Source organism: Eschscholzia californica, unplaced genomic scaffold, assembly GCF_041429995.1.
Source record: "Eschscholzia californica isolate CP2 unplaced genomic scaffold, dmEscCali1.0.p SCAF_4, whole genome shotgun sequence".
Classification (NCBI taxonomy): Eukaryota; Viridiplantae; Streptophyta; class Magnoliopsida; order Ranunculales; family Papaveraceae; genus Eschscholzia; species Eschscholzia californica.
The window spans coordinates 28,448,616-28,458,867 of record NW_028238461.1 but is presented as its reverse complement, the minus strand read 5'-3'; the positions used below and the strand labels follow the sequence as shown (position 1 = coordinate 28,458,867).

Sequence of the window (10,252 nt, the reverse complement as noted above, 5' to 3'; positions counted from 1 at the left end):
GTCAATCACGAAAAACTTATTATCAGTATCTCAGTTAACTAAAGATTTTGATTGCTGGGTAATTTTTAACTGTGACCACTTTTTTGTTCAAGATCGACGAACGGGGAAACTAGTTCCTCAAGGCATCAATAAAGATGGGCTTTATCAATGTTTGGGGTCAGTTCTTCAAAACAATAGTAATACTAGGTCTTTTTATGCTTGTTATCTAGGTTCAAAAAATAAGTGGGATATTTGGCATCTGCGTTTAGGGCATCCCCATTATCGTCTTATGTCTAAGGTTGTTTCTGAGTTTAGTAATTCTAATTCACTAATTGCGAAGTCTAGTTTATGCGAAAGATGTGTTCTTGTTAAGCATTATCGTTTGCCTTTCAAGTTATCTACTTCTCGTTTTTTTTCATCTTTCTAGAGTTCACTCTGATCTTTGGGGCCCCTCACCAATAATTTCTTCTTTTGTTTTCAAATATTTCTTAATATTGGTTGATGATTTTTCCAAGTTTTCTTGGCTTTATGTTTTGAAATACAAAACTCAAGTCGTTGATTATGTGAAAAATTTTAAGCTCCTAATGGAAAATCCACAGTGTTATTGAAGTTTTTCAAAGTGGTGGCAGTGGCGAGCTCACTTCGTCAGCCTCACAAAATTTCTTCAAGGAAAATAGAATTTTACATCAAATTTCTTGTCCTCACACCCCATAGAATGGGGTGGCAGAAACAAAAAATTAGGCAGGTTGTCGAGACGGGTCTTGCCTTGTTGCATCAAAGTCACTTACCCAAGCATTTTTTGGCCTGAGGCCTTTAGTACGGCAACATATTTGTTAAAACGGTTACTAACCCCTACTTTGAAAATTGAGTCACTATACTCTGTTTTATATAAAAAGGGATTCCAAAATATGAGTTTTTTCGAGTGTTCGGTTGTCATTGTTTTCTTTTATGAACATCGTATACTCGTATCGAAAACACAAACTTGATTATAAGAGTTTTCTATGTGTTTTTATTGAGTATTGTGAATCGTATAAAGGTTATAAGTGCTTGAATCCTATTACCAACAAAAATTTTATTTCAAAACATGTTTTATTCGACGAATATTACTTTTCCTTTGTTGTTCTATGTTTACAGAATGAAAAGAAAGAAATTTTGGTTTAAGAAGCCCCCAAATGGGTGTTCTTAGAGCTACCCGCTTCCTCCCCATCTACTTTAACTCCTCAAGTTATTCCTAATGTTCTAATTAGCAATCAACCTCTGTCAAATCTGAATGCTTCATCGCCGATTAATAATGGTTCTTTGCACAACTTTTCTTATGTGGATAATACTCTAAGGGTTACCTCTCCTTCACCTTCTCTTGCTAACTCATCCGTGGAACTCTTGGAAGATGCAACTACTGTGGCAGATCCCACCCAAGCTATTGATTCTGCTCCATCTTCATTGAACCATGCAACAACTGGTGACTCAGCTTGCTCGATTCCTGTGCAACATAGAATGGTTACACAGTCAAAATCAGGTATTTCTAAACCTAAGCAAATTATTTCTTCAGTTGCATCTTGACATCCTGTCTAAGGCATTTTTAGCCTTTGTTGATACCCTAACTGCAGAGCCGACGAGTTTTATTGTAGCTTCGAAAGATCACAACTAGGAACTTGCAATGCCAGATGAATTTAATGCTTTGCTGAAAAAGCAAACTTGGATATTGGTTCCTCGTGATCCAAAGATGAATTTAGTAGGGTGTAAATGGGTCTATAAAGTTAAATCCAAAAGCAACAGATCCATTGATCGATATAAAGCGAGGTTAGTCGCCAAGGGGTATTCTCTTTTTGTTTTTAGAATTCGACTACGATCTATGTTACTCGTTACAAGACATTGATACATCATGAAGATGTAATAAGGACGATAACTGCCTAATTTTAACCATAAATGAAAGAGGCCTAAACCCAACAACAAAGAGGCCTAAAGCTCGACAAATTATTACATTATTTATAGCCCAAATAATATGGAATAAATCTTGATAGCAAACTGCTACCACCGAGACTCAATCTCACGACCCCATAGGCTTAAGATGGGTGTCCAACCACTGCACCAAAGGCTGGTGGACCAACGGGTGTTCTCAGCAACATGGTCTGGATTTTGACGAAACTTTTTCTCCAGTTGTTAAACCAGTAACTATTTGATTAGTTTTGAGTGTTAAAGTTACTTCAGGTTGGAGAATTAAGCAATTAGACGTTAAAAGCGACTTTTTGCAAGGGTTTCTTGGCCCCCTGGATTTTTGCATTTAGCTTTTTAGACCATGTTTGCAAGCTAAATAACGCCTTGTATGGATTAAGACAAGCTCCACGGGTTTAGTTCAATAGGTTTACTACATATATTATTGAATTGGCCTTTGTTTCATCTCGTTCTGAATGGTTCTCTGTTTATTCATCAAACTTCAAACTCCATAACTATTTTACTATTGTATGTGGATGATATATTAATCATAGGTTCACATTATATTGTAGTCTCTTAGATAGTTTCTTCATTACACTGTCAATTCTTTATGACAGACTTGGGGGAATTTGCATAATTTCCTAGGCATGGAAATATCACGTTCTCCCGAGGGACTCTTAATAACACAAAAACCGGTGTATTATTGATATTCTACGAAGAATTGATCTTCTGGACTCTAAACATGTTTCAACTTTAGGTCCGTGTGGAAAGAAAATGTCTTATTTAGATGGTGAGAAGTTTGAAAATACTTCGCTATATCGCTTATTAGTTGGTGCCTTGCAATATCTTTCTCTTGCTAGACCTGATATCACTTATTCAGTTAACCAAGTGGGTCAACATATGCATTCACCAACCTTTGTTCACTTTAGTGTGGTCAAGCATATTTTATGGTACCTAAAAGACACATTTGGTCATGGTATTTTCTTTTCCACTCCCTCAGAATCTCATGCTAAAGGGTTTAATGCACAACTTACCACCTTCACAAATGCAGATCGGGTTGGTGATCCAGACACTCGGCTATCTGTTTCTGGTAATTGTATCTTTCTTGGTAATCATCCAATTTCATGGGCTTCAAAGAAACAACCAATGGTAACACGGTCTAGTATCGAGCCTTTGCTATAACGGCTGTTGAGTTAGCTTGGATTCAGCATTTACTTTGTGATTTGGGTATTTCAATGACAAAGGCACCACAATTACATTGTGACAACATTAGTTCCACTTACATGTCACACAATTCAATTCTCCATTCAAGAACAAAGCATATAGAGTTGGATTACCACTTTGTTCGGGAAAGAGTCCAAAGAAAAGCACTGCAAGTCAATTATGTACCCACTCGTCAGCAACTTGCGGATATATTTACCAAAGGTATTGTCAAGGGACGTCATGAGCTTGTTTCTAAAAAGCTTTCACTTCGCAATGTCAATAATTCAGCTTGAGGGAGATGATAAACCATAATTTTTGTCTGAATCAAATGCTTCTTTATTTAAGTTATTCTGGGTATATTTTCAATTATCTTGTAATCCATGTATACCCTTCAATTTTCTTGTAATCCATATATACCCTACAATGGCTATAAATATAACCCATTGCCCATGTTAAAGGCAAGGAAAAATTCTCAAAATCTTCATTGAGTAGTCAAACTTTCTCTATCCTAGATAACAAGCAGTTAGTAAGAACAAGCAAGCTTCTACTTTCTCTCTCGTGGAGGATACAAAATTTCTCCATACCACAAAAGCGTTCTTGCTATCATTTTCTCTCCTGCGCGGCCAAAGGTTGCATGTACTTTATCGTTTTGTCTCCTAGCGATTAAAGAGTTAGGAAAGCATACACTTAATTGTATCAACTTCTCTTCCGACAGTCGCTTTATACAGATTGTAGACGGTAAAATGTCTACGGGTCGGAAAGTCTGACAGTCAGCGGGTCAACGGTCAAAGTCTCGTCGGGTCGGGTCGGATGCTTCGGGGACCGGCTACGTGTCGAAAAGAACCTGCTCACAAAAAAAGAGAAGAGATCGTGAAGCCTCTGGGACACCGGGATGGTGCCGGCCTAAGGGGGCTCCGACGGTCAAGTCAGATACTCGATCAAATATAAATAAGAAAGTCAAAGTGGGCAATAGAAGGGTAACCGTCGTCGGAGTGCTTAGGTGTCGCGGCTCGTGAAGTTGTCGGAACAGATCCCCACGGTAGTGATTTACTTACGGTAATTAAGAGGGTGACGGTAATGAAGTATCGTCGTTAACTCGCTGGTCGTAAAGGAGACTTGCAATAAGGTGCTGGTCGTAAAGGGATCCGCAATAGAGTGCTGGTCGTAAGTGGATCGGACGGTGAGGATGAATGAGGATGATACGCCTAGCGTCTTATCGCTAGATGAATGATGCGATAAGGAGGTGGTGGTATTAGGATGGTGATACCGCCAGCTAGTTACTGCTGGGTGTTACCGTCAGCTCCTTAATGTTGGATGGGAGATACTTCAGACCAGAGGGCTCTTATGCAACAAGGTGGTGGTCGTAGGGTGTTGATACGGTTAGCTAGTTGTCGTTTGAATTGTGACTATCAGACCCCTATCTCCCAATTTCTAAGACAATGAGTCAGAGACTTTGAGAGGATTAGAAGATCTTTGAGATGCTTATGAGAGAGCAAGTGAGTAGAGAGAATGGATTAGGGTACTCGAGTACTGTTGTCGAATATTGGATGCCTTGGTCTGGTTGTAGCCTCTTGTATTTATAGTGGTAGAGGAGGGTCGTCTTGATGACGGTCAGCTCGTAACTGATGTAATTATTCTGTGACATTACTCATGGAAGTACGTTAAGAGATAGGGGATCTGACGTACTGATCGTCAGATGAGAATTCGAATCTCTTGGGGGACGGTCAGGATGCTACCGCGTGTGCGATAAGCTACTGGCCGGTAACGTCCGTCTTTAAGTGGAAGATACGGAATATTCACCATTAGTGCGGTTATGGATTGCGCGATAACCTTCTAGCCGTCAGATAGCTTAGTACTAGGAGGTGGTTATCGCGCGACACGTGTCAGATATGCTTAGTGTTAAGCGGGTATGGATCTGGTGATCATGCTAGCGTCTTGGGCCGTTACCGGGCCTCCTTATCAAGCTTCGCGGATTTTATCCTTACGAAGCGGTTGTTCATAAATTCTTCGGGCACCTCGTGGGGCGGATATTTGCCCATACAATTTGCCCCCCACTCTCTAAGTCCGGATGCGGAGTTAGAGAGTAGTGAGGTATGACCGTGTCAGCGGAGGAGTGCGCGTCTCGATCATATTTTACTAGTGGGAGTGCCACTTTGCATCGTAGCGATGGCTGTTTCGAGGTTGAGTGTCCTGCTCGTATTATTGGGGTGCCGGTAGGTTTCGGATACTTGGTCTGTCAGAATCGCGGGAAGATTCGTTTGACGGAAAATTGGTCGCGAGATGGGGTGCCACGTGAAAAAATCAAATATTTCGGGCGCTGGCAGTACGTTATTGGGCGCCGGGCGCAATGGGGGCGCGCGGGGCGCCCGGAGTGCGACCAGGGCGCTCCTGCGCATGGGCGCGCAGGAGCGTGCCATGGGGGCGCCCGAAGCGCGCCATGGGGGCGCCCGGAGCGCTCCTGCGCGGGCGCACAGGAGCGCGCCACGTGGCGCGCGCTGGGCGTTTGGGGAACGCCCAGCGCGCTTCTGCGCGCTTGGCCAGGAGCGCGCCACGTGGGCGCACGCTGGCCGTTGAACGGCCAGCGCTCTCCTGCGCGCGGGCTGGCCGTTGATCGGCCAGCACTCTCTTGCGCGCCGACCGTCCGGACGGCCAGCTTCTTCCGGCGCGTTTGCCGTTCGGACGACAAATGGTCTGTCGCACCTTGTTTGGACGATCAGCTCTCTCCGTTTCGTTTTGTCCGAGTGTCGCCCACTCGGTTCCCGCGTATGCCTCAGACATGTCTTGGGTCCTTGGGACGCCTATGTTCTTCACGTATCAGTGCTCAAATGTATTTGCGCGAAAGACTACCTTGCGGGAAGGAGTTGAGGGGTACCCCTTGGGTTGGACCCTATAAAAAGAGGTGTAAGGCCATTTTTTCACTTGCCATTTGGAGCTTGGAGAGAGATTCTTGGGATTCTTCACCTTAAATAAGGTATTTTTCTCTTTCCTACTTGATTTTGTTGAGTTCTTTGATTGAATTTTAGTGTTCTTGATTCGTTCTTGAATGTTTATAGCGTTTGATCTTCAAAGTTACTTTCCTTATTTGTTGGCATGTGTTTTTGAGATCCATACCTTGAGTTAGTTATTGCTAGGTTAGATACCTTGACCGAGTTGTTGCTATGTTCGATTTTTTGACTGAGTTAGTGCTATGCTTGATACCTTGAGTGAGTTACTGCAAGGTTTGATACCTTGAGAGGGTTGCTGCTAGGTTTGATACCTTGAGTGGGTTATCACTTAGCTCGATTAACTGACTGCACACACCAAACTAACTATTGCACACCAGGCCAACTATTGCTCGCTTCCTTAGCCTCAGTTAGTTGTTGTAGGATCTGAAACCTTGTCCATTTTCCATACAGACTTTGCCTTCTGAGATGAGTCACCGTCAGCACGGTAGTTCCTCTGATCCGTCTCACGCGCCAGTACCTTCCGAATTTAGACGGATGTTGGAGCGAAAAAGCGCATCCTTGAAGCGCTTATCTGAAAACCCGGCCTCCACTATTACGGAGGAGGGGCTTCAAAATGTGAGATTCATGTATAACATTCCCGGCTCTATAGAGCTCAGGCTTCCTCAACCCGATGAGCTGATTGACGAGGATCATGGCGCCTGGACCGCACTGTACACGACTCCCTTCTCTATGGGATTTAGATTCCCCATCCCCCGCTTGGTTCACGGGGTCTTAGATCATTACGAAATAGCTCCTTCGCAGCTCATGCCTGGCGCGTGGAGGCTTTTGTTGTGTTTGGAAGTGTTGGCCTACCTACAAAGCGTAGATCTCTCAGCGAACGATGTCCTCCGCTTCTACCACTTGGCGAGTCACTCTAGGGACAAGGGTCGGTATGGCATCAAGCCGCGAAAACCTGGTGTTCTTTTGATCACTGGTTTGCCGGATACCGATCGAAAGTGGAAAACCAATTATTTTCTTGCACATGGTGACCTGGTGTTCGGTGACCGGGGGATAGGTCAGATTCCTTCCCGTTGGCAAGACGCCCGTAAGTATGTTACCATTTATTTTGAGTACGCCATGTATGTTGTTGCCTAAGGTTGTATCATCTTCTTGACAGATTGTACGTTCAATAATAAGAACGTTGCGAAGCTTCGTGGCTGGAAAGAGAGGATCTCCCAACTGTTCGAGCGTCGTGACCCAGAGAGAAGTAGCGCTTTCCTTCTGTCTCATTCTCTTATTTCAAGTACTCCTCTGTGGGATTTCGTTCCTGGTAGAACTTTGGTTGGTCAAGTTCCTCCTCCTGCGGCGGCTGTCGAGATACGGAGTGGGCTTCATCATCACCAAGAGGTGTTTGGTGCGCCGATCTTATTCCCACCTCCTGCAGCGAGTACAGAGTCTTTTGCGTCGTCAGACATGGTGGGTTCCGGCTACATCCCTGGTGCTTACGCGGACATCCGGAAGGGCGGCCAGAGGAAGAGGTCCAAGGCGGGCACTGGTTCGAGTTCTCTTCCGCATTCTTCTTCGTCTGCTCCTATTACCGAGGAGGTCCCAGCTACGGAGTCGGTTTACTCGGCGATACCCCTATCTGAGTCTTCTGGTGGGGCTTCTATGTGGAGGCATCATCCTTCTGCTTCTCCTTTTGATGGTTCCACTTTTTTGTCTACTGGAGGGGACCAGCTGCTCTCTTCTAAGGATCATCAGAAGTTCCTTGCTTACGGTCCCTGTGGGGGTGCAGACTATGGTGTTTCGCACCAATATCAGGTATTTGCCTCTTATTCAAGTTGGAACTATTTCTTGTTATATTTACATGCTCATCTTTGTTTTGGGTCTTGGTAGGCTCTCATGGCATCGATCTCCTCTCGTCGTCAGTTGAGCGAGAGTGTTGACCGAGTTGCGGAGTTGACGGGATCATTCTCCAGGTTGCAGACTCGCTACGACAGCCAGGTGGTTTCCTTTCAGGAGCAGGGCGACAGGATGCGTGCCCGAGAGAGAGAGTTGGAGGATCTTCGGGGGCGGTACACTGTGCTGGAGCGAGAAGCGGCGTACAACCAACAGCTAGTTGATGAATTTCCCCGTGAGAGGGATCAGATTGCGACTGACGCGGCGTTACGGACTCGTGCAGACTTGTTCGTCGAGTACCGCGAGCATGGGCCCGACAGATGGGATATGGATGATAACATAGAGGCCTGGCGGGTTCGTTACGAGGAGCTCTTGGCGGAGCAGCGGGCGGGAGAGATGACGATAGATATGGACGAGGTGATGAGGGGCGATGATGCAACTGGAGGCGGTTCGCCTCATTAGTGCTTTCCTTTGTCTTGACTTGTTTAGAATATTATGTGTGTTGTTGATTTCTTTTCCTTAGTGACGAACTATATGTAGTCGTCGTCGTGTGTCGTTAGGCGCTCAGCCCTTTTGTTCAGACGACACGCGTCGGATATATGTTGTCTGTAGAGTTGACTTCTGGTTTAACTAGACTTCTGGATTTGTATTTTAATGGTTCAAGTGAACCCACTGGATTTCTTTGAGACTCCTCCTTTAAGGATACATTTGCTATTGTTGTTTTTCTCCTTAGTTGAGTGGTTATGCTTATGTAGGGAAGACGACTAGCGCCTTATTGCGTTTAGGTGTCGGCAAGTAACTTATTGTCTCATCTTGGATGGATTACCAATCATAATTTATACAAGTGATACGGTCAGCACCTTACTGTGTTCAGGTGACGGCTAGCAACTTGTCGTCCCAACTTGAATGGATTCTGAATCCTAAGTTATATACGGGATACGGCCAGCACCTTACTGTGTTCAGGTGACGGCTAGCAGCTTGTCGTCCTAACTTGAATGGATTATGAATCCTAAGTTATACACGGGATACGGCCAACACCATACTGTGTTCAGGTGACGGCTAGCAGCTTGTCGTCCTAACTTGAATGGATTATGAATCCTAAGTTATACACGGGATACGGCCAGCACCTTACTGCGTTCAGGTGACGGCCAGCTGCTTGTTGTCCCAACTTGAATGCTAATTAACATACGGGATACGGCCAGCACCTTACTGTGTTCAGGTGACGGCTAGCTACTTGTTGTCCCGTCTTGGATGGGTTTCCAATCTTCACTTATAAAAGTGATACGACCGACACTTTATTGTGTTTTGGGATCGTCTAGCGACCTACTGTTTCTCTCCAGACAAGTAATTAGATGCCCTTGTAGTGAAATGACATCGATATTGATAAAGTTTAAACACAAGTAATTACTGGATAAATACTTGAGATTTTATTTCTAAATTTTTGTTTACATCGGAAGTGATATCTTAGATTTAAGAACATTACATTGAACTTGAGGAATAAGTGCGGGACTTTGTTCCTTCTAAATTAATTTTGATGAACAGTACGTTGAACTTGTTGTTGTCAAATGAAGAAGTGTTCGTCATTCAACTTAGGTGCCTTGTGATTTTAGTTGCATGTTGGACAGGTGAGGGTTTTTTAACCCGTATTGTTCTTCAGTTTCTTCATAGTCTTCTTATAGTATCCTCATGCCCCCCAGTCGAAGTGCGGAACTCTTCTGGTGGTTTGGACTTCGACTCTGACGTCCAGCCTCTTATTGTTTTTGCTACTTTGTTGTGTCTTAGAGACAGTTCCTGTCATCACACGTAGATAGTGAGGGGTGGTTGTTGGCGTAGCCAACAACCCTCCGACGCCCAAGTCAGTAGGTGATCTTTTGGAAAAAAGGCAAAATAGGAGAAGTTTCAAGGTTAGAAGTAGTACCTTCGTAAGTGAATGACATTCCAGCTATTGCCTATGTTTAGGCCATCTTTTGATTGAAGTTTGTAGGCTCCTTGTCCCACTACCTTGGTAATGAGGTATGGGCCCTCCCAAGTAGGGGCTAACTTGCCAGCTCCTGTTTCCTTAGTATTTTGAAATACTTTCCTCAGAACCCAGTCGCCAACTTTGAATGTACGAACCCTGACGTTCTTGTTGTAATGTTTGGCTGCTTTCTGTTGATATGCGGCATTCCTGATTGCCGCCATGTTCCTTACCTCGTCTACCGTATCCAGGTTATGGTTAAGTAGCTCCCAATTGCTCTCTTCTGTGGTCCACTGGTATCGGGCAGAGGGAACTCCTGTTTCAGCTGGTATTACCGCCTCGCAACCGTATGCAAGGG

General features: G+C 44.4%; 1 protein-coding gene across 1 annotated transcript; it reads left to right on the top strand.

Annotated features, from left to right (window-relative positions):
- Positions 1-6,524: 6,524 nt before the first annotated feature.
- On the top strand, positions 6,525-8,499 carry LOC147544006 (uncharacterized). Its single transcript, XM_086635564.1, has 3 exons — positions 6,525-7,113; positions 7,216-7,859; positions 7,935-8,499. Exons 1-3 carry the CDS (start codon positions 6,525-6,527, stop codon positions 8,397-8,399), a joined length of 1,698 nt encoding a protein of 565 aa, XP_086491690.1. The 3' UTR covers positions 8,400-8,499.
- Positions 8,500-10,252: the final 1,753 nt, after the last annotated feature.

Excerpts from the sequence above, each read along its gene's own strand:
- LOC147544006 (XM_086635564.1), top strand. The coding sequence starts at position 6,525 with ATGAGTCACCGTCAGCACGGTAGTTCCTCTGATCCGTCTCACGCGCCA. Across the intron at positions 7,114-7,215 it reads GTTCGGTGACCGGGGGATAG|ATTGTACGTTCAATAATAAG; the intron begins GTCAGATTCCTT and ends TCTTCTTGACAG. Across the intron at positions 7,860-7,934 it reads GTGTTTCGCACCAATATCAG|GCTCTCATGGCATCGATCTC; the intron begins GTATTTGCCTCT and ends GGGTCTTGGTAG.